The following is a 27,378-nucleotide window of genomic DNA, read 5'->3' on the forward strand; positions in this document are numbered from 1 at the left end:
ACTCAACTCGGCAAGAATTTTATAAAATGGAATTGAGTAAATTTTGCCCCTCGCGATGTTATTGGTTTTAGGCATGTTCAGTGTTTTAGTGGTACAACCTTGTAAGAGCTGTTTTGAAATATCACAATCAGATGTGATTTATGGTTAAAAAATGTCGCAATAGACAGGTTAGATTTCATCATTATTAATTTAATAGCCACGGTCTGGTCAGTTAACAGCCTCCGTGGTCTAGTGGTTAGAGCGTTAGGCTCACGATCTGGAGGTCCGGGTTCGATTCCCGATGGGGACTACCAACTTCAGCAACCGTGGTGTCAGGGTTATTATTGGGCCGCCAAAGGCCCCTGACATGACTCATGTAACGACTACGTACTTACATCAGTAAGTAGTAACCGGGACCAACAGCTTAACGTGCCTTCCGAAGCACGGATCATCTTACTTTTGGAAAATAAGGTGACAACCTGTAATGTCCTAACCAAACTAGGGACCACAAAGTGATTTATCTGATATGTCCCCACCGGGATTCCAACCCGGGGTCTCTGGATCGTGAGCACAACGTTCAACCACTGGACCACGGAGGCCGTTAAATTTGGGATAAGAAACGAGGTACTTAGAAATTGGCTTCTTGAAAATTAGATGTTTCTTTTGCCAATACTGTAATGCGACTTCTGAACCCTTGGGGAGGAACTGAGATGGGAGAAGTTCTACCCGGCCGTACGCTATATTAGCCGAGTCAGGTACCCTGTACCTACGTTTCAGATCCAATATTTGACCGAGGGTTTGAAATCCCGCTCTGGGAATGTGTGATATCACGTGTCGAGGTAACACGTTCCTTTTATAGTCGCTGTTCAAACTGTACAATTATTTTTTTTACGACTATGTGACGGTGCCGGCGGCGTCGGTATCGGGGTTTTGAAGTGTTTGTTGTCGCTAGCTAATTGGCCGCCTCTATGGCTAGAGTAACCGGGTCGTCGGGGTCGTACCTATATTAGGTCCTTCGGGTGCCGACACTTTTCAGTACCGTCCCTAAGCGGGATGTATTAGGAAGCCGCAACTACCAGGGGAATTGAGTTGTGAGAAGCAAAACAGAACAAAACGCTTTGAAGCTAATGCTTGGGAGACTTATGTCAAAGTGACAATACTTGTGTGCCTGCAGGTAGGTATATATAAGATTAAGTAAAATTTGTCGCTAAAATTGTATATATTATAAGGTATTGAGGTAGAAATTGCCCTTTCCGGCCAAGTAGTTAATGCCATCTGCGGCAAATCTACAATAAGTCACGTCAAAAAAAAAGTTGCCGTCATCTATTGTGGTAGGAATGGCCACCGACTGACTACAACAAAAGAGCTCACGAGTAGGGAACGCAATCTCGTCTAATTTTTCGTGTGATGCTCTGTCGTGGAGCCACCACCTCCAATTCAGTTGAAAACGATATAGATTACTGTACGTACCATGTACATAGTGTACGTGAAAAGATTTTATGTGTACGTGCTATAATTAGAAAGAAAACAACAAATTAAAGTGGCTTCGCTGGAGAGCATACTCCCCAGCGGAGCCACTCAGTTTGCATACTTCGAGATGTTTTCTTCCTGTAAATTGAAGTATAGTTTGATGTACGTACTACGTACATAGTGTACGTGAAAAGATTTTATGTGTACGTGCTATAATTAGAAAGAAAACAACAAATTAAAGTGGCTTCGCTGGAGAGCATACTCCCCAGCGGAGCCACTCAGTTTGCATACTTCGAGATGTTTTCTTCCTGTAAATTGTAGTATAGTTTGATGTACGTACTACGTACATAGTGTACGTGAAAAGATTTTATGTGTACGTGCTATAATTAGAAAGAAAACAACAAATTAAAGTGGCTTCGCTGCAGAGCATACTCCCCAGCGGAGCCACTCAGTATGAGTACTTCTAGATGATTTCTCTCTCTAATTTTAAATACAAATTGATGTACGGACGCTGCTTTGGGTGTACGTTTAGAAATAATAGTAAATAGTCTCATGATTTCGTTATAATCTTCGTTATAACTCTGGATCCTATATTCTTGTTTAAATAGTGATGCGCCGAATATTCGGTTGGTATTTGATATCCGGTACCAAAATTGAATATTCAGTATGCTATTTGGGTGTCGTCGCATATGTACAGAATTATATTAATAAAAGAAGGATATTTCTAGGAATCATTACAATCTTAAATAAAACTAGAGTATATACGCATTTCCTGGATAAGCATGTATTATGTTACTTTTCACTTTTGACTGCAAAAAAATATTTAACACTGGTTTTGATCTGTGATCGGTTATGAGAGACTGTAACATAAATATTGTCTTCAGTAAGTAATATAATCATTGTTACTCAAGCTAATAAAAAACATTATTTTATGTTTATTTTTAAAATTAACAATTACTTATATAAAAAAATAACGAGTGAACATATATTATTAAATGGGACGGAATGACAATGTCTTGCTTGCTGCAAGAAACTTTGAGGGTCATGTCGTCATAACATTTCCACTTTGCATTACGGCGGCGGCAGTGCTGAGTTACATAATGACCTAATCCTTCTGATTTGTTCCCAACAAACTTTACTACTGCTCCTAATACAAAAAAAAAATGCCGCAGATGGCATTAACTACTTGACCGGAAACAAAAAACTTGTCTGATGGCAACAATTCAACCAAAAAAAAACGATGTCTGATGTCTGTCAATGTCTGACAAAGTTTTTTGTAAATCCAGTTCAAAAAATATTATATGATTTAATAATTCAAATAGCTTTTCCCTACAATCGAATTTGAATATCCGGTTATTTGAATGATCATTTATTTATAATTCATATTTGCCCATCACTAATTGTGGTTACTGTGACGGATCGGTACGGCACTGACAATTTATGTCAAATCTGTCATAGATACACGGCCGGAAATGTTCATACAAAAAAATTGTACCATAGCGCAAATGTACCGAGTTTAGAAAATGACAGCTACTTCACCCCTCTCCTACTTCATTTCACCCCTCTGCGATCCTCCGCCATCTTGGGACAATCTTAGGTTAGGATATAAACATAGACACAATTGCAAGCGCTGCCCGCCCGGCGTCCTAACCAAACAAAATCCAAAATCAATCATTGTTTCATTGTAGTTTTATAAATGTAAGTGATCGAGTGAAATTTGCGTTGAATAAATTCCGTACTTAGCCTCTCAACTAGAAAACTGTGATATCCATACAGTATGAGTGTAAGATAAGTAAGCGAAAAGACGAAAAGACGCTATATTTCACCAGTTTCCTAAAAGTGAGCTAGGAAGAACTCTAGAAGTGCAGAAGTTACAGTGTTTGTGTGATGACAATTTGCGAAGGCTTAGGACTACTGGGAACAATTGTGTTTGCCATGCGGATTGCATAAAGACATTTTTATTAAAAACTTTCCGGGTCTCTCAAGATTAGCAGTGTTATTATAAACAAAATATTAAAGGGTTTGCCATTAATGCAAAAAGGCATATTTAAAATAATAATAATAAAGCTCTATTTCAGAAAAAATATCCATAAAATATAAAACAAAATTAAAAAATAAAATGTTATACAAGTAAACTGCAGTTTTTTTTTTATAAACCTTGTCATCAAAATTTAAAGTAATCTAAATAATTTAAAGCTATCACTACTGCCACGCCTTGCCATATCATTACTATGGCAACCCCACAATTATTTTTGCGTGTGGCAATATAATTTTATATGTCAAATCAAGTGTCATACTCTAAATTCTGAGGCTCTTTGTTTTGTATGAGAGACGTTCGTCTGAAATAGGTTCTCTTAGTAGTTTGTGCATAGATAAAAAGTTCTCGCAAGGAGATTGTTTCTTAAAATCTTCAGCGCTTCACGTTTTGTTCATGCCGTCATATACACTTTAATTTGTTGTTTTCTTTCTAATTATAGCACGTACACATAAAATCTTTTCACGTACACTATGTACGTAGTACGTACATCAAACTATACTACAATTTACAGGAAGAAAACATCTCGAAGTATGCAAACTGAGTGGCTCCGCTGGGGAGTATGCTCTCCAGCGAAGCCACTTTAATTTGTTGTTTTCTTTCTAATTATAGCACGTACACATAAAATCTTTTCACGTACACTATGTACATGGTACGTACAGTAATCTAAGTCATTTTCAACTGAATTGGAGGTGGTGGCCCCGCGACAGAGCATCACACAATTTTTCGGGATCAATCCCGAAACATAATATGACGAGATCCCGTTCGAGATTAAGGGGATTGGGCCAATCTCCTTGAGTTATACTTATTGCTTTGATTATGCTGATTTCCAAAGAAAACCTAATTATTTAGTTAGGAAGAAAGGTTTTTGTTTTCTTTCAAAAATATTTTGTTTTAATTAACCTCACCATCACAAACAAGCAGTTTTCATCGTATTCAGCCATCCTAACTTTATTTTTTTATGAACTAGAAGAGTTTCCGAAAATTTCGGGATCTCGCGAGGTTGATATTTCCAATCCCACGGAAGCTCGAATTTGCGATCTCGAGTCGGGATTGCATTCCCTACTCATGAGCGTTCATGTATATGCATAATAAGTACGTGCCTCATCTTTGAATATTTCCTATGAAAGATAATAATGTATTATTAAAACGACAGGCATCTAGAGATTGTTGTCAAGCGATCGTGTGAAAGGTGAGATTTCGTTTATATCTTAAATTTGCATTTCCGAGTATTTCCCCTTAGATCAGCGGTAAAGTAAGAAAGGTAATCAGAAGGGAATTCAATCGTGTTGCGGAAACCTTCACGATTACGTTACACCTGCTCGCTATTATCGAATTACCATACTAGATACTAGGGAATTTGATATTTAAGCAGGTAAAATTTGTGTAAACTACTATTACTACCTACTAGTTTTTGGGTGGCATCTCGTTTTGGATTGGCTGAATTGGCCAATCACGTAGTGTACACCAATTCTAATTCCTTTTATTTATTTAATAAAATATTGTACACAGGATAACACAGAAGCACAATATGACAACATAAAGAGTCACAAAAGGCAAAACTATCTAATCTATTATCTAATAGAAATTTATTTCAGTAAGTAGGCCTGTAAGAGTGAAAGATTAAAGAGGAGAGGGCGTGGAGGAGATACCGTGTACAAGCATACACATTAATGAATATGACAGACTTACAACTTATTTTTATTTTTGTTTTGCCGCAAATGACAATATACAATTAAATGGTAAAAATAAATAAATAAATAAAACATAAGTAAAACTAAAATTAGTAGTACTACACGCCACGAAAACTTTATAATAGGCATATCTTTAAAACTTTTAAGTACTTATCGGTTGACGATTGACTCTTTAATAATTTATTATCGACCTGAATAAATTATGCTTCATAGCCAATGCAGCTAAAAAGCAGATCGTCGTCTATTTGAAGAAGGTCGAATGAAAGTACTTACAACTTTTATAAACAAATATATCTATTATAATATTCGTACGTAAATTGTGACTGACACTTAATAATCTAATTATTCAATTTAATATTTTTTTCATAACAAAAGGTTTCTTTTGGAAACGCGTCTGAATTGATGCCAGTTTATTCTCTCAAACTTTGAAATCCTTATTTTGAATCTCATCAAAAACTGACGGTGCGCTGTTTGGATATTCTAGATCTTGATTATATTCGGCGTTCTACTTAGTTTATTATTTCGAAACTATACGCCATTTACATGCCATTAACGAATATCAATTTAATTCCGTACTTTACAAAACAGAGATACCTAAAAACGATCGATGTTTGTCAAGTATTATACAATATTTGGCAAAAAAGATACCTATCCCTGTCATTTACAGGCGGACTCTTAAAGCTTTTGTAAGTATGTATTTTTTTTTTGTAGTTTGCATAAATGCTAAACCATACTGCAAATCAACTGTTATCCAACTGCGTTCCAACTGCAACATAAAGCAGTTCTATTGCAGTTTAAAAGAACTGCTGCTTCTGCATACTAACATCAATTTTGCAGTTGGCTTGCGGTTCAAATGTTTTGTTCTGTAATAGTTCTCACAGTATTTTAAGAAGTTGTTTTCTCTGTTGTTGCATACAGAACATGTTTCTTAAACTATTTACTCCTGAATTTGGAACAGACGACCAGTGAGCACGCCTAGACACTTCACGAGTACAGAAACTTGGTAACTACGTCAGGTAACAGTATATACCTAAATTTAATAATATAACTATTTTTCAAGGCTCTCAGACAAATAGGCGCTCATAATTATAATATCTCAATTGGAGTAGTTAGAGGTACGAGGTAAGAATAACAAAGTACCCACACTTCACCGAGCTTTCTGTTGGAGCAACACCGAATAGCACAGCTGGAAGGGCCCAGTGAGCGCGAAACGCGCGCCATACAAGTACAAGCAAATTGTTACTTCTACACGCCACTCGTCCGCAAACTGTACGACTATATTAGAATTGTAGCGTTGACAGCGACTCCCCGAACGGCGGCTGCTTGACATCACGTCTGTCATTTACATGTACAGTTCAAAACACAATTTTAATCATAAACACAATCATAAATATAAAGAATAGGTCTAACACTACTACTTATATAAAAACAACGAACTGAAAAGTATAAAAAAACAGCAAAACAGTTTTTACCATAACTGTACAATAACATTAAAACTCGCTCGACGTTGAGGGAAAATAGCGAGGGCCGCCGTTCCGAAAGTCGCTGTCAAAAAAGGTCGTCTTGTGTATTATAACCTGCAGGCCAAAAAATCAAACATCGACTATCACTATCTAAAAACCTTAGTAAGTATGTTCAGCAATGTATCAAAAAATAGTTTAGTATGCAGAATTTGTCATTTGTTAACATTACGCACTTAATTTTTATGCGCAAATGTCAAATTGCAAGATTGCGTGTTTTAGATGAGTAGCTTTCGTGTAGGAGCATTAAATATAGAGATATATTTTTTAACGTTCACATTATTTTTCGTTAAGAAACGCAAGTGCAACCATACCTCAAGAAGTTATTGTAGCTGAAGAATAATAGCATCCTCGTCGTAAAAATGCATTTATTCATACAACTGTCATACTAAAACCTCATATAATTTGCATTTGTATGGGAAAAGATTCCTCATTCGTTTCAGATGTCAGTTTGGAACGGTATTATGTAAATTGATAAAATCATCTTGTAACGTGTATTTCGGTCGATTGAAAATTTCGGATATCTTAATATTAATAAATCTCGTATGATGGATCGGATATTTATGAATGAGTATTTTTGTCGTAGTATCTTATGAGGAAGTTAATTAAATTTTTCTTCGTCACAATATTTATTTGTCGCATCATTCGATTTGAAACGTCAAACAATATCGATTCGACATCGATTTGTTTGGGTGGAATCGGAAACGGGGGTTGGCAACACCAGGATTGGGGCTGTGATGACAGTTAGAGATTGACATTGAGCGAGGTCGGATGTGCCAACCCCCGTAACGAGATCACCACGTTTCATGAGAAGTGTAATCGTTAATTATCTAGTGCATCAAGTGTGTACACCTAGAACAAGTGATTGCGTTAATTAAAACGGACTTTTGTGGACATTGTGTGCGTATTATTTACTCCGGATCATACCTTGCAATGGACGGCGACAATCCTGACGATACGGACAACAATAATGCTTTCCCCCCTTCGACATATTTATCTTGCCAAATTATATGACAAAATATTATAATTCGAACGACCTCCTTGGGCCAGTGGTTGACCGTTGGGCTCACGATCCGGAGGTCCCAGGTTCGATTCCCGATGGAGACATATCACAAAAAATACTTTGTTGTCCCTAGTTTGGTTAGGACATTACTGGCTGATCACCAGATTGTCCGAAAGTAAGATGATCCGTGCTTCGGAAGGCACGTTAAGCCGTTTTTCCCGGTTACTACTTACTGATGTAAGTAAGTAGTCGTTACATGAGCCATGTCAGAGGCCTTTAGCGGCTTAATAGTAACCCTGATACCAGGGTTGATGACGCGTACTCCACCTCACAACCCACACGATAGAAGAAGAAGATACTTCTCTTACTGGAAAATTCTCCGCTTCTTCGATGGTCAAACAGAAGGCTTGATGAGGAGTGGGTGCTTAGTTCATCTTGCGATGGATGTCCCTCTAAGTAGCTCTATTGGGATATAGTAGTGAGCTTATATTTTTATGTGTCTTACTGGGTTTAAAAACTAGTTATAGTATACCAGAATTAAAAACGAAAATAACATTAGCAAATACAAAAAATAAATAAGACCATAAAAGGCCTTTGAACTGTTAGGAGTTTTGACAAATAAAACAAATTATAATTTAAACACATAAGTCTCATATCCCTCATTAACGCGGTAAGAATTCTCGCGACACCAAACACTTTAGAACGACCCCGCCGACGTGGTCGACGAGTTCCCTCATTCAGCGCTTATCGCTATCGACCCTTTGAGAGCCCTCAGCGCTCCCCATTTGTCCGGCCAAGTAGTTAATGCCCTCTGCGGGAAATCTACAATTAGTCACGTCTACAAAAAAAGGTAAGAAACCGATATTATGTGTTTTAATTATCATAATAACCGAGTAAACCTCAAACAATATATAAAACGAATTAGGTTTTGACAAAAAGTGAAGTGATTTCATTTCCTTTGTAAGTACGAGTATGACGCAGGCAAACATACAACTGACGAGAGGACAAGCATCAAGATAGCTTTCCGGAGGTCATTCATAGGCAGAGAGGCGCTGTACAAAAACAATACAAGCGTTCTAACATTTAGGACTATAGACATACTTACATACATAACTTCACACCCGTAATCCCTAATAGGTTGGGCAGACCCACAAATAATCAAAGACAACTTGCAACCCCTGTTGATACGATGACATGCCCGTATATTTACAACGACAGTTTATGGTATGGATATCATAGAAATTTTAATGACATATTGTAAAGGGGTGGCATCGCCTGGGCATTGTTACGAGTATGACACGAAACACGCAATTAAAACATTTTTCATAACATGTCTCTATCATAAATAAATGATGTGAATATTCAGCTTTGAAAATAACATTTCGTGTTCACTTGGACATTTGAAACGTGATAGAATCACATTTCATGTTGTAATTTAAGAACCAATCTTGCCAGCTTCAATCCAAGTTGATATCCAATCTCGTTCATTGCTGTAAAAATCTCCATTTACAGGCTTCCAAAAATCTATCAAAATTTACATCAGTGTTCTGCGTCGGTGGCGGCTGTTGCCATTTGATTTGAAAGGTTTTGCCTGCGTAATCCGTCTTGGCACCTGTCTCCCGCTTTATTTGTATAGCTCAAGACTAGATAAAACAAAAATAAACACAATAAGTACCACCTCAATAATGGCCTCTGTGGACCAGTATTTGAGCGTTGGGGTCACGATCCGGAGGTCTCGGGAACGAATCTCGGTGGAGACTAATCATGTCACTATGTGAGCCCTGGTTTGTCCGAAAGTAAGATGATCCATGCTTCGAAAGGCACGTTAAGCCATTGGTCCCGGTTACTACTTACTAATATACGTACGTAGTCGTTACATGAATCATATCAGGGGCCTTTACCGGCTCAATAATAACCCTGACACCACGGTTAATGAGATTTGTAAACCACCCACCCACGCGATAGAAAATGACCTCAATTTCCATACATTAAACCTCCGAGTAGGGTAGTCAGAAGTACATTCATCGCAAGATGAGCTAAGTACTCACACCTCAACGAGCTTTCTGTTAGACCCACGTCAATCATAAAATCAATCAATCAATGGCGGTGAATCATATCGCTGTCTATAAAGGTCGAGAAAAGTGTGTGCGTGAAAACTGCACTTAAAATATATCACTTACTCATTGGTGCAAGTTGGATACCGGGATTCAAACTTTTTTTTTGACGTGACTTATTGTAGATTTGCCGCAGAAGGCATTAAGTACTTGGCGCTTCCTGTTTGATAAGCAAACCGGTGAACCGACCACAGGACCACAGTGACTCTAAGCAGCTATTATGAAAAATAAACAGAATAATTACCACCTCAATTTCTACAAAGTGCTAGTGAAGAAGGGGAGCAATGGACATCCGAGCTTTTATTTGCTGAAATTGAGCTCCAAGGCGAACTTACTCCTAGGAGCGAATGGGCTACTGTCGCTACCTGGGTTGGCTTGTACAGACAGAAACGTAATTGTGTGTATAGTAAAACAAGACCGAGCTCAATAAAATAATTCCCTCAAATGGCAGAGAACTGACTAAAGTTTTATTGCAGAGTAAACCTTTTTATTTCTGCGGAACTTTTCTTCATTTCATTTTAGAGGTACTACCTGAGACCTACTTTCTTACCTACTCTCCTTACCTTTTGCGATATTCAAATAATTCGATGAACTTGTTTAGTGCTAAGACTGGACACAAATTAAATTACTCGCTAATTTACTGGTATCAAATACATTACCTTATAGCTTCAGTCCAATTTCAATTCTTTTTTTAACATTTTTCAACAAAAATGTGCAATGATAGACAACCACATCAGTACCTAATACCTAAATATTTTATTTCTTGTTTCAACATATATACCTAAACTCACGCCTATATCCCACCGGGGTAAGCAGAGACTATGGAATTACATTAGCTTCGATCCTAACACACTTCTCTTGCTTCCTCCACATTCATCAATCGTTTCATACACGCACGCCGGTTCTTGTATTAAGTGGTGCGAAAAACAATATAAAATATTTATTTTCCCAGGTGGTGCGGATGTTTGTGCTAGTGGTGATGGTATTCGCGCTGTGCTGGTTGCCGTACCACGCGTACTTCGTGCTGGTGTACCATCACCAGTCGCTGGCGTCGTCGCCACTCTCGCAGCACGTCTACCTTGCCTTCTACTGGCTCGCCATGGCCAACTCCATGTTCAATCCTTTAATATACTACTGGATGAGTAATAAGTAAGTATTTATTATTGTATAAGTTCAACATAGTTAGTGTTTTTTATTTATTGCTGTGTTTTAGGCATAATTAATATTACACAGAAAAAAATCAAAAACTTGGAAGACTCCGTAATACCCATGTCTCATACTGTGTTTCTTTTTATGTTTTGCTTTTGTCTTTTACTAGCTCCATCTTTTGGAATAAGAACTCTATCTAGGTCTATCTTTTTAAATAACTCAAGTGCTAGGTAACTTTTTGCTACGAGGATCAGACCATTTTATAGTGTTACTAGGGAATGAGGACAGGCAAAATATATATTTTTAAATGCCCTATCATTTAATTCCACTTATAATCACTAAACCTAGAGCAAAATGAATAGGAAAAGACATAATCGATTTGATGTCGGCTGAATAAACCAGGAAAAAGAAAATAGACATTTGAAAGAAGCAATTTTGTTCAACAATAGAATGTAGATAGAACCTGAATTTTGCCTACGTAGGATTTTAAAACTTTTATACTTTTCGCCGCAGTCTAAAAAATTCAGGCGAAGGCGTTTCAAAGAGAGAATGAGATTGAAATTTTGATAGTTCATCCCTGTATAGTAGGTTAAACAAATTATGTAGATTTCAAAGTTATTACGTGAAATGCTAAATTGGCTTATTTCTTGTACCTACGTAAAGTTGGGATGTAGAAAGATGATAAGAAAGTAGCATTATAATTCAGCAGAACTCAAATTATCAAGTTCTTCATAGGGGTGTAATGTCATTCTAAGGCTGCAGACTGATTAGGTGCTTTAATTTATATGCGTGCCCATTGAGGGCCTAATTCGGAACTTTGAGGTTTGATACTTTTAAAGGCAGTACGTCTATAGCCGTCTAATGTCATAATATTATGAATGAAAAATAATAACCCGTGGTTAGTGGCAACAACCTCCGTGGTCCAGTGGTTGAGCGCTGGGCTCACGATCCGGAGGTCCCGGGTTCGATTCCAGGTGGGGACATATCACAAAAAACACTTTCTGATCCCTAGTTTGGTTAGGACTTTTGGATTGTCCGAAAGTAAGATGTTTCTTGCTTCGGAAGGCACGTTAAGCCGTTGATCCCGATTACCTACTACTTACTGATGTAGGTAAGTAGTCGTTACATGAGCCATGTCAGGGGCCTCTGGCGGCTCAATAGTAACCCTGACACCAGGGTTGATGAGGTTGGTACTCCACCTCACAAACCACTCGATAGAAGAAGGCTGCAGAGACATATATAATTATATACCTATCTAAAATTCTAGATTATATTAAATGATCCAGTACTTAGGAGTTACTTAGGAGGCTGAGTTTATATTACGTCATTATTCAGTTCAGTTTAGTACTGAACAATAGCATTGTGTAGTGGGTTCTATAATTTTATAAGTCTGTCCCAACGGAGGTCCGTGTTTCTGTGTTGATCTCAGTTTCCAGAAATTTCGCAAGTTCTATATACTGGAATATATTCTAGGCCTAAAACTTTTGAGTATGGAAGCGTAGTACCGTTACTTCAATAATATTTATGAGTTATCTTTGTATACGTCACGAGTAACTTATAAAAAAGTATTTTTCTAGTGATACATCAATTTAAAGTTACTTAGTAATGATGATAGATAAGTCGTAGGCAGCTCTAGTTAATGTAGTATAAACTGAATACGGCTTTAAAGTTAAAATTTAAGAGAACTTATTATTTATTTCTTTAGACTTCTCTGGGCGCCATCCCATTTGCGTCAAACAGAGTACTGCGGGGCGGAAGGCAAGAGGGAAACCACTGCCCTATTTTTCCATAAAAAGTAGCATGGAAATGCTGCACCGACAAGAGCGTGGCTCTGTAAATTGATGATGATGATTATTTTCTTACCAAGCATATTGCCTAAAGAACATAATTTCAAGTGCTAGGTGACGTTGTGCTACGAGGATCAGACCATTTTGTGATGTTACTTGGTGAATGAGAACAGGCAAAATATATATTTTTTAATGAAGGGGCTTACTGAGTTTTAATCTGGGGCAGTGAATTAATCCCGCCATTACGTTCTTTTAGGGATTATACCGCGTAATGGATCTAATGGACGTGGTTAAAGGTTATTATATAAATATTATTATATCCTTTCACTTCATCGTTCCTCTAAATATAACATAATGTCAATAATTTCCTATTACATCCTAAATTTACCTACCGATTACTTAATTCATTCGCTTCAAAAGCAGAAAATCACTATGTTGTGATGCTTACTAACTATTTGGCTATTTTTGGAATGGATGAAACAATACGTAATATAACTTAAACCTATTGTTCAAACGTTTACCCTCTGCAGAATCTTATTTCCCTTTACTTTGATAAACAAGAAATAACCCAGTTTGAATACCTGTCAGTTTTCCACAGCTGCAATATACCTAGGTACCAAACGTTACTATGGAACAGTGTTATCAATAAAAGCCAGATTTATTATTAAAAATCCCCACTAATGCTTTTCCGAGACTTTTACATAAAGTATTACAACTCTTACAAGTAACAAACAAGTGAACCACGCCCGATAAAGTTTTGCTAGAGAAAATCTCCAATATAAGCCGGTCGATTTTGTTATTAGCTTTATAGAGGATGTTAGTGACATCGTAACGAATACTGAGGGGTATAATTCAGACCATGATTATGAATTGATGTCAAGTGGAATTTCCTGTCGGTAAATTCATGAATATTGTTGTGTTGAAAATTCATCCCTCAAAGATTTCGTTACGATGTCACTAACACCCTGTATGTTATTTTGTATGCGTTAATATCTTTTCTATAGGTAACTATGTATTGACTCCCATATCGGACTATAGCTTCAAATTTCTGTCGCGTTTTTCCCTGGCTTTTATTTAATGACAAGCTTTTTCATATCCTTTAGAAATGCTATCATGTTACGTTGAAACTAATATTTTTATTAGCAATTGTTTACTCGTGTCTACTTTAAGAGAGGATTCGATTTCTTGGGGGATTCGTGTTTACTGATAGCCTCTTTTATAGTACATATTGCTGCGGTGAAAATGTGCAGTGATAAGTATCTTGACCTGTATTGAACTTATGGATTACTCTGAAATAGAATAAGGAAGAAACAAAGTTGACCAGTCCATATCTATTTATTTGTACGCTCTTGTGTAAGTTGTTTTTATGACGTGTTGTGTTTTTTAATCTGTAACTGTGGTGTTCGCTTATAATAAACGTTTCTTTCTTTCTTTCAAAGTGATGCGTTGAAATAAAACTCATCCCTTGCAAATGCAATTCCACTATTCAAAATCTCTTAACTAGACAAGAAAATTAAGTACGAAAAGAAAACTTAGGAAAGACACAGCTGTACCATACTTAGAAGAAATGTGATAACTTTTTAATTTGTTCACAGATTCCGAATCTACTTCAAAGTAGTTTTATGTTGGTGTCGCTCAGCCAAGACGACGACTCCGAACGACTTGAAGAAGCAATCAGAGCTCAACAAATCGTTCTCTGGTAAGACGCATTTGAACAATCACGAAAATTAAATGATCTATTACTTAATTTGTTATAAACCGCGCCATTTATAATGTTTAGGGGTACAAAGTTACGTTTCATAGTAGCTAGGTACATACTGGAGTATAAAGGATAATACAAATTTACCTTATGATCACTTTCAGGGTATATATGTCACCGTAAAATTGTAAATAACGTTAGATTATAATCTAACGATTTGAATCTCGCGAGATTGTGAACTGTCGAATAATTATGAATCGTATCATATTGCTTACAATTTAACGTATTATTTTTCGGTAGATTATAATTTATCGAAGTGAAACCGTCAAATTGTGATACGAAACGCACCTCGCGTGCTATACCATAGAGTTACAAAACTATTAGAGTGAGCATAATGATAATTTGGGATCCTCTTAAAATGCATAAATGTTTTTGTCATAATTTTAATTATCATAATCCTTTTTGCATAACGTTTTTTAGCATAATAGTTTTACTTTCCCATAATAACATCTAGGAATACTGGTTTGTTAGGTATAACTTATTTTTGGGATTAATAAATAGATATCCATAATTCTTTTTTAGAATAATAGTGTTTTGTCATAATTTTTACAAGGCATAACAGTAGGTTAGGGTGCGGCGGGGGTGGCCCTTGGGCCACCCCTATGCCGCCAGCATGTTTATCTTACACACGAAAAGTATACTGAATGATACGTTTCAGATTTTTTAATTTTGATACATTTTTTCTTACCATGTGATGTCAGAATTATTGATTACCTACTAAATAATTAATAAATACGTACTTGATTTCACAATCTTGAAGGGCATTTATTTTATTTGACTGACACCTGTGTTTTATTCCTAACTCTATGGACACAGAACGGTCTACTGTAAGGCCGACCAATCAGGGACAGCCGTCGGACAGTTGACAATTTGACAATTGTAAGATTGTGATTTAACAGTTTTACTTCGATAGATTATAATCTGACGAATAATAATACGTTAAATTGTAAGCAGTATATTACGTTTCACAATTTTTCGACAGTTCACAATCTCGCGAGATAGATTATAATCTAACGTTATTTACAATTTTACGGTGACATATACATTAAATTTCCCTAAACAAAACCGTAATTATGTTAATGCTTGTTAAACCGTTTGTTTGTGAAATTATCTGAAAATGAACGTAGCTTACCGTCGTTAACATAATGTGAAATTTTTCTTTTTGACTCCTTTTAGAATACATTTTTTAAGTTTCCGCGGTTATTATCATAATTAAAACACATAATAACGGGTTCTTACCGTGTTTGAAATAGGGATATGAGTCATCCAGTGATCATGGCACTTGCAACAGTGTCGAAATATCGGGAGTCTCATATCCCTATTTCAAACGCGGTAAGAACTCGTTATTATATGTCCTTTTAGAATTTGAATTACGAATTATATAAGCTTTTATTGATGACGTCACACGGACAGTATTTCCATACAAATTCATTTGAAAATTTTCCTTTTGACGTTTCGTTTAAGTTGTAAAATAGCCTCTTTTATTAAAAATCTTTAAAAATGTTGTAAAGTGAAACTTATCTCGACGGATTTTGATAAATTACCATCACCTAGGTAATTTTTTTGATAATTTGTCATCTTAACCCCATCTGTCACCCAAAACAAATAGCTCTGATCAAAGTCTAAGAATATTGTTACAGGAAATCATTTAAATTACCAAACTTTTATACTTGGGATCGTCTGTTGTTTTAGTAGATGGTAATTTGATACCTACTTTTGTCTTCAGAACATTATCTACCAATCAAGAACGAACATCTTTGAAGTCTCCTTCGAAAACGACTTAATTAAGTCGGATTTTCTGTGAGACTGGATAGACAGTGATTTCGAAATAACAAGATGATTTTTGCTTTATTTATCCACTGAACAATGAAAAATTACGACTCTGATTGTCAAATAAAATTAACGCGGAATAAATATGTACGTTTTCAGCCGATTTTATCTGTTCCCTAAAGGCAATATAATTGTATTGCTTCTTGAAATGGACCTTTTTGTAATTCGTTCCTGACTGCCATCAATATCTATCTCTCCGACAGTTCGCTTCGAAATTCGAACAAAATGACCTGGAAAACTTGGAAACACGAAGTACTTAGATGGCGAAGACGATTCTTGTCAAAGTTTCGGCTTATTGCCATTTTGCAAGAGTCTGAATTTTCTGAAATGTACTTAAACAGAAAGATAATTAGTACTATTAGGCAGCTTCAAAGCTTTGATAACGAAAGTAAATGTTCGATAACTTATTAATTTCATCTTGCAATGAATATACAGATAATTTTAAGTTACGCCCGTCATTTTTTTATCCGCCGAAAAGGAAAGGGACAGATGATTGACAACTGCTAATTTTAAATGACCCGGATGAACGAATGAATAACCTGGGCGAATCAAATAGGCATCTCGTTGATATGCAACCCGTTTGACCTGTGCTGTCAACTTAATTCTATCGGGTTATTAGCCAATACACAATTTTGGATGGCTTTTTAAATTTCTGCCTAAAATTGTGCGTGTGTTCCATAAATTTTATGCGTGTCGATTACCTGTCACTTTCTTTAACAAAATGACAGGTATAACTTGAAATAAAATTAGATGGTTTGTACTGGAATGAGCAACATAACCTAAATATATTTATACGTATACGTAGTGGGATATAGTCTCAGAAAACCTGTATGAATTGCTGACAGAAAACTATAGAACCTCCTTTAAAAAATACCTAGTCAACAGCGTCCGAAATCCGACAAAAGTCAAAAGGCCAGTCTTTGTAGCGTGATAAAGGTAGTAACGAGGATTGAAACAAAGAGGCATACATTAGTTAGAGCGCCATTGTGTCGAAGTATTCGTTCCATGCCAACAAAAGTGTTTAGCCTGAAAGTCTAAAGAAACGACTGACTTTACTCTGCAGTTTATTCACTAATGACTCCTTAAATATTCTTACCATGCAAATACATAAGTATAAAAACTGCTTAATAATAGTAACTCCGATAAAAGCAGTACAACCTGTTGGAAAAAGGAATGTCATTTTATTTCACAAAGCCATTTAAAGTACAGTGTTAAATTACAAAGAAAAGTCCCTGACTTATTGTAATATTAAAAGGAATGTCACCTTATAAAAACGCTATCTATAGAATTTCGTTTTCTTTGACCGATTTTGGTGAACATTTTCTTATAACAAATGGGAGCGTATGAAGGGAGAGCCATACAACGGGGTCCTCCTTTACATGCGAATTATATGGTAACCATGCCTTTCTTTATGAAGACGAGGGTTGCGACGCTTTACTTGTTTGATGTGAAATACTTACTTACTTATATAAGGCTTTTATCAAAGTTTGTTATACCAGCCCCATCGATCAAGACTGTATAAAAATCATAAAAAATCATATTATTTAGTTCATCCTCCTAGAACAGTCTAAGATGTGATGCTGTTATAAGCATTAATAATCAAAAATCCATAAAAGGCAATAAATGCTTTCAAAACGCCTTCAAAATACCCATTTCTCTACTCTGTCCTTAGTTGTTTGAATAAACACTGTCTTTGTGAGGCATTAATTTGTTCCGTGTTTGGAAGGCACGTTAAGCCATTGGTCCCGGTTACTACTTACTGATGTAAGTAAGTAGTCGATACATGAGCCATGTCAGGAGCATTTGGCGGCTCAATAGTAACCCTGACACTAGGGTTGATGAGGTTGTTACTCCGCCTCACAACCCATACGATAGAAGAAGAAGATTAACTTGTTGTTTAGAGTGGTAGAGTCAAATGATGGGGAAGGAGACACGTTAGTAGAAAACACTATTACCCGTGGCGTTTTACGATATTTAGTTGTTAACTTGTAACAAGTACACTTCAAAGCTACACTTAGTAAACAGGTTTCGAATGCTTATAATTTTATTATTTGAAAATACTCTAGTACTTCCAAGAATTAATAAAACCCTACGAATTTATATTCAAAGTCAGTTTTCGCGACAATGCTTATAACCAGGCGAAATTCCAATATAGTTTCCAATTAATCTGTAAAATAATAATATGTAGCATCATCACGTACGAGGTATTATGGTAGTTTGCGTTGATGTGAAAAACATTATGTATCCAAAATTAATAAACAATAAAAATAAATGTATTAACGGCCTCTGTGGTCCAGTGGTTGAGCGTTGGACTCACGATCCGGAGGCCCCGGGTTCGAATCCCCGTGGGGACATATCACAAAAATCACTTTGTGATCCCTAGTTTGGTTAGGACATTACAGGCTGATCACCTGATTGTCCGAAAGTAAGATGATCCGTGCTTCGGAAGGCACGTTAAGCCGTTGGTCCCGGTTACTACTTACTGATGTAAGTAAGTAGTCGTCACATGATGACTCATGTAACGACATGACTGTCAGGGGCCTTTGGCGGCTCAATAGTAACCCTGACACCAGGGTTGATGTGGTTGGTACGTCACCTCACAACCCACACGATAAGGAGAAGAAGAGAAGAATGTATTGTGACGTAACCTGTCTGGCGTGGTTTTTCCATCGCGGCGCGCGAGTTAGTAAGAGTTAGTGTCAGTTTTTAAAAAACCGGACCTATCACTCTTTAAAAAACCGGACCTGTCACTTTTTAAAAATTCGGACCTGTCAATTCTTTATGTTACGTAAGCGGACCCTGTGAAAACGAGAAAACGGTAGGTATATGAATGGTATAGTTGTATTGCGTCTGTTACACAAATTACCACTTCGTGTAAGTGGTATACGTTTGTTCAAAAGCATAAACGTGACCAGACGAGACGATCGGAAAATTTCAATTGAAACAGAACACATTCTGTTTATCTACTCCATTACCACGTAGTTCTAATTTACCACCCTCTAAGTACCCATGTCGTAGTATTATTTCATATCCCTTTTATTCCTAATTAATAAAAAGGTAACAAATAAGTATACAAAGTATTATACCTCAGGCATGAGCCAAATTGTGCGCGGGTGGCATTTTATGCCGTTTATATAGGTAATATTTGCCTCGCCTATAAAAATATTTTAATATGAACACACCATAAATCGTAATAGCTAAAGCGATTTATTACGGTGCAATATTTGGCTCGAGATTTCCACCAGTTCTCTCCTCTCTCCAACTCGCGGATGGAGGTCAAACAACTAACGACAAAAGTTATTTCTTGTTTTCCTTGTTTCTTTATGAACATTCTTAGGCGCTAAATAACATAATACAATGCTCGATTATGAGACTAGGGGAATTAAAAAGGCTACATCGAAGCAAGTCATCTAAAAAGGCAATATTCCTATTTGACGTTTATTTGCATTGCGCACTTACTTGTTTATTGCTGTTTTAGATGAATTGGTAAAATGTGGCCTTTTTAATCCGCTAGATGCCCTACCAACTTATTAATTGATTATCGTAATCTCATACTACATTGCATACTCATGTTTGCCTTATACAGGATGAACGAGCGAAAATTTTGAAGAATGATTCAGACTGTGAATCTGAGTTGCTATAAAAGGAATTTTCCGTTGCAAAGTATGCAACTGAAACTAATTAAAAAAGAAACACTAATAATTTCATACATTTTCGGACAGGGAATTCAGGGACAATCCGGTAATCAACCTGTAAAGTCCTAACCAAACTAGGGATCGCAGAATGATTTTTGTGATATGTCCCCACCGGGATTTGAACCCAGGGCCATCGGATCGTGAGCCCAACGCTTAACGGCTAGGCCACAGACGCCGTTATTTACGACGACAGAGATAAAAGTTTATTTTAAAATTGACAAACTAAATTAAAACTAAGTAGGTGCCAATTTTCGCCAGTAATGATTACATCACGGTAGGTAGGTTAGGTAGTTAGTAACTCTTACGAATCTAATTATTCGAACTGTGCTAGTGAGTTAAATCTATTCTATTTTTATTACCTACTTCTAAAATCCAATCGTCTTTGTCAATTTCTCTTTATCAAGCAACAACTTTCAAGAATATCTAATCGAGCTCTTTGAATTTTCTTGAGCCGCACGAGTAGGAACCTTTGTGAAGTTTCCTGAAATTAAGTTTAAGAACGTTCGATGAAAATCCGCTTTAACTTATTTAAAAATCTAAATTGCCCAGACGATGGTAAAGTGATAAATTCTCACAAGTCGTTGAACACACAATGCTCGTTTACGGAAATACTTAGATTCTTCGTTCTCGTAATATTCCACAAGTTTTCCTATCCCGAAAATCTGTTATTCATTTCGCAACAAGGAAATAACGACCGGTTCTGTGGTCTGATATTTTAACACAGCTGAAAAATGTAATAAACAAACATGTCACATAGGTACCTGCAATGTCCTGGGTCTGAAAGAAAAACTCGGAAAGTTTTGCGTTGTTTAAAATTCTGGGCATGTCAACGTAAGTTATTTTCGGACAGCAATGCCAAATGTTGATGTAAATTATTGTCTACAGACGTCCTGTGTCCCGTTTATCTATAGAGAGAGATCGTTAATCTTTGATTGTATTTTTTTTATTTTTTTTTTTGTATTAAGTATTCGTATCACGTTCACACAAGACACTCTAAACGTCGCCTTCCTATAGTTTTTCATGTAGCGAGCTATAAATAGTAATGTATCGAACCATCATATCTTACTCTGTAATCAGTAAACAGTGAAATTATAAACGTGTAGGTTCGTTCCTTTGTAAAAACCATTTGAGCGTGTCTCTTTTTATGTTTTTTTTTAATAATCTGTGGTCGTGATAAAACAGTTTATTCATTTGTTTTGTTTCTATTTCTTGTTTCAAGCAGTCCAAGTCAATGTTTTGCAACTTGATACCACATGTATGTACCCGCAATATGCCTTTAATAAAACTGCATGGTTGTCTTCTCGTTGTTTCTACGTATCCATGTATCCCTACAACTTCATTAGAAACTATGAAACTGACCTTTATAGATATGTTTCTTATTAGAATTGGATAGTTTTACTACTATAAATGCAACATCAAAAGCATCTCAATATAATACAATAGTTGATCGATGCGATAGTTCTTTAAAACTTGATATATCTACTTTTTCGAAGTTGACAGTCAACACAATCATATTCGTATTATTTTTACTTCTTCGGCTTGTGAAACTGTTTTGCCTAAAATCCTGATCATACTAATATGTGAATATGGATGAATATCAAATACTTTAGATAGGTATACCTATAATTAAAGCACATAAAAACGGGTTCTGACCGCGTTTAAATTACGTTACGGGATGACATCCCGTGATCATGGCACTTGCAACAGTGTCGAAATATCGGGAGTCTCATATCCCCATTTAAACGCGGTAAGAACCCGTTATTATGTGCTTTAATTATGATAATAACCGCGTAAACTTAAAAGAAGGTATACCTATGACCTGAAGTATAGAAACTATATTTAGTGTAAACATCTTCTCCCTACCTTTCTTTCTCGCTTTTTAACCTTCAATTAGTCAATCAGAGACAAGGTCTTCTCGACTCTCTAATTTAATCTTCACTCTTTACCTTTTTTAGTCCGTTCAAACTCTACACGAATTTAAAACGTTTTATATTTTTTAGGGTTAGGGTTGATTGAGATCGTTGAACTCTTAAATGATTTGAAACCATGACAAAACAATTTCACATTTTGTTTTATGTGTGTTTATTATAAATTGCACGTGAATGTGTAACTAAAGCATGACTCATCCACAACCGTCTACAAACAAGATATATAGTTTGTTTCATTTATATTTTATATGAAATCGACGAATGCAGCGCGCTTCTACCAATAGACGCAGCATCACGATGTATAGGAAGGAAAATACGCTGTCTATTGGTCGAAGCATGCGGTATTTGTAGCGTCCACGTAAATAGCAAGCGCCATATCGCGATTGAAGATCATTTTTTTATCACTCATAAGATTTATTCTAGACTGCGCTATCATTCAGCGATTATATCGATGCATTCCCTTCCAGCGAGCCAGAAGCACTTCGCCTCTTCGTTTAGCCGAGCATGACATTCGCGAAGGCGTAGCCCTCAGTCCCGCTCCTTGGCGTTGAATGGTAAGCATCATTTTATTCTAAGATAAAATATATACGAATGCGAGAGAGCATCATTCTTTCTCATTCAGTCACAGTAATGGTGACTGTGCAATCGTGAGGAAACTAAAACGAGAAGAAATTCTGTTTTTAGAAATTCGATTACTACTTACTGATGTAAGTACATACGTAGTCGTTACATGAGTCATGTCCGGGGCTCTTCGTTGAGTCTTTGGTTGAAAATAAATAATAACACTGACACCAGGGCCGATGAAGTTGGCAATCTACCTATACACGATAGTAAAAGTATAAAAAAACATTTCGAATCTTTAACTATTATCTTAATCTTAAACTTAAACAACAAGTCTATTTTAACAGTGAAACCTACTTGTACAATACAGAGAATACATAAAGGACATAAATCGAGTTATTTTGTAACTATTTTCTTTTATTTTGGTGCAATAAAGTATATCTGTATAGAGGTTGTTATACAAGTGTAGCAAAACTTCGTTCCAAAGTAGACGCGGAAGAAATTTTTCAGTCACTCTGATTTGATTTATGTTTACTTTTGCAGTTGCTTGGCATGTGAAGTCGCTCTTGTGAATCTGTGAAATGCTCTTACACATTTTGGCACGCTTAAAGTGTTTTAAATTTAAATCAGTTTAAGGTACAATGCTATTCTGACTGAGAAAGTCAGTTTACATAACAATTTTAATACATAAACTGCCTATATACGTCCCACTGCTGGGCACAGGCCTCCCCTCAATCAACCGGAGGGGGTATGGAGCATACTCCACCACGCTGCTCCACTGCGGGTTGGTGGAGGTGTTTTTACGGCTAATAGCCGGGACCAACGGCTTAACGTGCCCTCCGAAGCACGGAATCATCTTACTTTTTCGGACAATCAGGTGATTCAAGCCTGAAAAGTCCTTACCAAACAAAGGACAGTCTCACAAAGTGATTTCGACAATGTCCCCATCGGGAATTGAACCCGGACCTCCAGATCGTGAGCCTAACGCTCTAACCACTAGACCACGGAGGCTGACAATTTTAATAATCAATAATATTTTATCGTATAGATATTCTGTACACGTAAACTATAAACTGCGCTGATGCATAATTGATAAACAAAAATAATATTATAAAAAACCTCGGCACAGAGGCCTAGACTTTCCTTCGAAAAAATGTAATACAATTTCAGTAATTTGGCTAATATATTGGTTCCCAGACGGTTATTCCTAAGCATTCCTATATTTTAAATAGTCACTAACCTTAAAACAACGTTTTTTACAAAGTGTAAACTGTTCAAAGTTAACCCTTTCACGGGCAGAGACTATGGGTCATTGATGGTTCATAATAGATTGTATGACACCTTGGAATCGGAACGTCATTAGACGTTCTGTCCTTGAAAGTGTTAAATTCGAAATTTAGTGGGAATCTTTTTGTGAAAACGTATACATTTTCCCTTAAAATAACGTGGTTTTATGTAGTCCACCAACTTGTAAAACATGCTTATTATTAAAAATGTGCCAATCACATTTTTTTAACAATACAATATATTTTTTACATAATATTAAGTTAATGACTCATCGCCTATTATAGGTACCCAAATTAAATGATATTCAAGTACTTTTAATAAAAAATGATGCAATAAATGTATAAAAGTAGTAGATATTGTCAAACATAAAGTTTTAAAAAAAATACACGGTATTGCATCTAATGGTTTCGTAATTTCACATAATAACTATAACTTTTACGACATTATAAGTATCAGAAACAGATAGGCAAAATGTTTCGTTAACACCCTTTGTGTTTATAGTCTTTTATCAGCTTAACTTTATCATAAAACTTAATGAAGTCCCATTAATTAATTACTCAAAGATAGAGTATAGGGCAAATAAATTACGTTTAATAAAGTTTTCGTAAAGCAAAGTTAAAGACAACCAAAGTCTTTTTAATTACAAACTGTTATATTAAAACAGTAGATAACGATCCTATTGCTAGGACAGTTTTCTCAAAAGTTGAAAACTATTTTTATTTATTTTATTTAAATTAAATATTTGGAAAAAAAAAGAAACAGGTTTCCATTATATAGATATAATGAGGAACAGACTGCTTTTGGGTACCTAGTACATATACCAGATTTTTTCAATACATGTTTAATGGTGAACCAAAATAATATTTTTCTACTCCTCTACTTTAATCTGGCATTTAAATAACCAAAAAGTCTAATATAAGTACATACATAATTAAACTCTTTGAAAAAGTGTACGCTCTATGGTCTATAAAAGCATTGTTTACAAAGTGTAACTGTACTATAATGTCGCCAAAAAAGCATTGTTGTTGTTTTTTTTTTTTGACCTGGAAACTGGCACCTTTACTTTGTTCGGTGCCATAGATATACTATAAAAAAAGTATACATTTGCCGCCATTTTCCCGCGCGTTGGAAAATATTTTTTATAAATAAAATTTTTCTTTGTAAAATTTTTGTTTCATTTAAAATTACGTTGTCGTAGAAAAAGTATTGTATGCAACGTTGTATAACTAGGTCAAAAAATGCTCGTGGCGTCTCTTATTGCGATGTTCGCCAAGACTCACATCGCAACTCACGCCACTCGCATTTTTTGACCCTTCTTATACAACTGTTGCATAAAATACTATTATATATTCAATACTACTTTTTGTGTTTCGGCTTCCGGAGAGTGATCGTAGGTTCCGGAAGGCCGGAAAAAAAGAAAAAAATAAGGGAACAAGGATAGCTGTAACATCCACAAACCCTGGTTGACTGAGAGGAGGTCTGTGCAGTGGGACTTATAAATACAGTTTACGTTTTATGTTATGTAATAAAGTACCTACCAATTTTTGAAAGTGCCAAGTATACCTGGAAGAATTGCTCTATAGGTCGAAAGACTCTTATTCGTTAATCGGTACCTATTCAAAATATTCAATGCGTATATTGTTCAAATCATAATATTCCTTGGTTGCTCAATAAGCGTGCGTTCAATTTCGTATATATTCGCTTATTGACACAATTCTTGTATAAATAATGATTGACAGCTCTTTGTAAGACGCTTTTTTCTGTCCATCAATCTTATAAAGAACCTCTACCTCGCCTCAGCATATTTAGCGAATATATGTGGTACAAGAATGGCATCGATCACGCTGTTAAAATATTGTTTTCACGTCGAAGCTTCACACAAGAACTTACCTGTTATATTTGATCACAATATATTTTAAATATATAGATTCTCACTTGATCTCACAACTAAATCCCCGGTGACCAAGGCTGCAGAAAGGACTGGACAAATGAGAGAAGCTGCTTGTAGTATTTCTTCTAACTCCACATTTCGTTTATTATTCATAACCATTTATTGATAAGAATTACTACGCGTCACGTATTTGTTACCATTAAAATTTCGTAGGGATAGGTAACGTTTACCTATTATACTTATTAAAATAACTCTTATTAAGTATTAACAGTCAATAGGTACTTACAAATTATTATTTTTTAAATTAATAAAGTCGTCATAAGAGTAGAACGTGTCCTCGATTAACCTCTTCTTCTTCTTCTTCGTCCTCGCCACTTCCCGTTGGATCGGCTTTCCCAATCATGCGGCGCCAAGTATCTCGCTGACAAACATCCGCCTTCATGTCCCTCTGTACATTTAATTTTGTCTTCTTCTTCTTCTATCGTGTGGGTTGTGAGGTTGGAGTACCGACCTCATCAACCCTGGTTGATGTTACTATTGAGCCGCCAAAGGCCCCTGGCATGGCGCATGTAACGACTACTTACTTACATCAGTAAGTAGTAACCGGGACCAACGGCTTAACATGGACATTTGTCAACTAGGTGGTTTTAGATCTCCCTCCCTCCCTTTAGTAGCCATGAAAATTCCTAAGGTGGATATGATGCCTATCATAGGTTGGATGTTTATACGGACAAAAATGACGGTCGCAATACTGTCTAATACTGTCTACGTCTGTAATACATACAGTAATGTATATTTTACTAATTATTAATCGAAACAGGTGTGCGTGTAATCGATCAAGCCACGTACAATAAAGCTTTCAGGCTCAGAATGATCAAACAGTTTTCTACTGAAGTATTTCAATTTCGCTGTCAGATGTAATATAATATTTTTTGTATTCAAGATGATACTGTGGCAGGTTTTGTATTCGGATCGCTTCGTCTATAAATGTTTCCCTATTCTTAACACCAACTGTCTGGGAAAAATAGAAATACTCGCTTAGCCTCTTCTCGGGAGTAGGCATTAAACTCACTTGGAATATTTTTATATTTAGTAGGCAGATAATATTTTTTTTTAAGAATAATCTCCTTAATTTAACATAAAAGCTGATTGACGAAAAATCTTTTCACATTTTTTTCCAAGTCTGATTTTATGTCCACAGAAAAACTTAAACACCACAGATGTCACAATATTCGTTGTAGCCGAAGAAAAGCGACAAATAATTTGTTTGTCCAATGATTTATTAAAGAAATGAAACAATGGCGGTGAGAAACACAACAATAAGATAAAAAAGTCGCTGTGAACGAAACCGAAATGTCTCAATACAAGTTTATTTTTTTAAATATATTTTCTTTAATAGTTTATTGTACACTGAAAAGGATATAAAACAATTATATAAACACAAGACAGAAAAACGATTCAACTTATTTAACAATTTATTTAACGTGAAAACTTTTTCTTAAATTTTTGAATAATGTTACCAATTACTTTCTCGATAAATGGAATTGCGATATTTTTTCATGTTTTAGTTTATCCCTCCCTTACTGGGCTCTTTTTTTAAAAATGATAGGTACTTATGACTCTTACTTCGGTGCTTAAGCACAAGTAACGAGCTTACTTTTCTTGAAGAAGCTAGC

General features: G+C 35.9%; 1 protein-coding gene across 1 annotated transcript in view; it reads left to right on the forward strand.

The window, feature by feature from the left end:
* LOC126370474 (tachykinin-like peptides receptor 86C) overlaps window positions 1–22,492 on the forward strand; it is an 84,244-nt gene extending 61,752 nt beyond the window's left edge. Inside the window, exons 8-10 of the mRNA XM_050015346.1 lie at window positions 10,768–10,964; window positions 14,347–14,450; window positions 22,431–22,492. Of these exons, the coding sequence (XP_049871303.1) occupies window positions 10,768–10,964; window positions 14,347–14,450; window positions 22,431–22,471 (342 nt within the window). The 3' untranslated portion in view covers window positions 22,472–22,492. The remainder of the gene's footprint in view (window positions 1–10,767; window positions 10,965–14,346; window positions 14,451–22,430) is intronic.
* Window positions 22,493–27,378: the final 4,886 nt, after the last annotated feature.

Source organism: Pectinophora gossypiella, chromosome 10 (assembly GCF_024362695.1).
Source record: "Pectinophora gossypiella chromosome 10, ilPecGoss1.1, whole genome shotgun sequence".
In the NCBI taxonomy this organism is placed as follows: domain Eukaryota; kingdom Metazoa; phylum Arthropoda; class Insecta; order Lepidoptera; family Gelechiidae; genus Pectinophora; species Pectinophora gossypiella.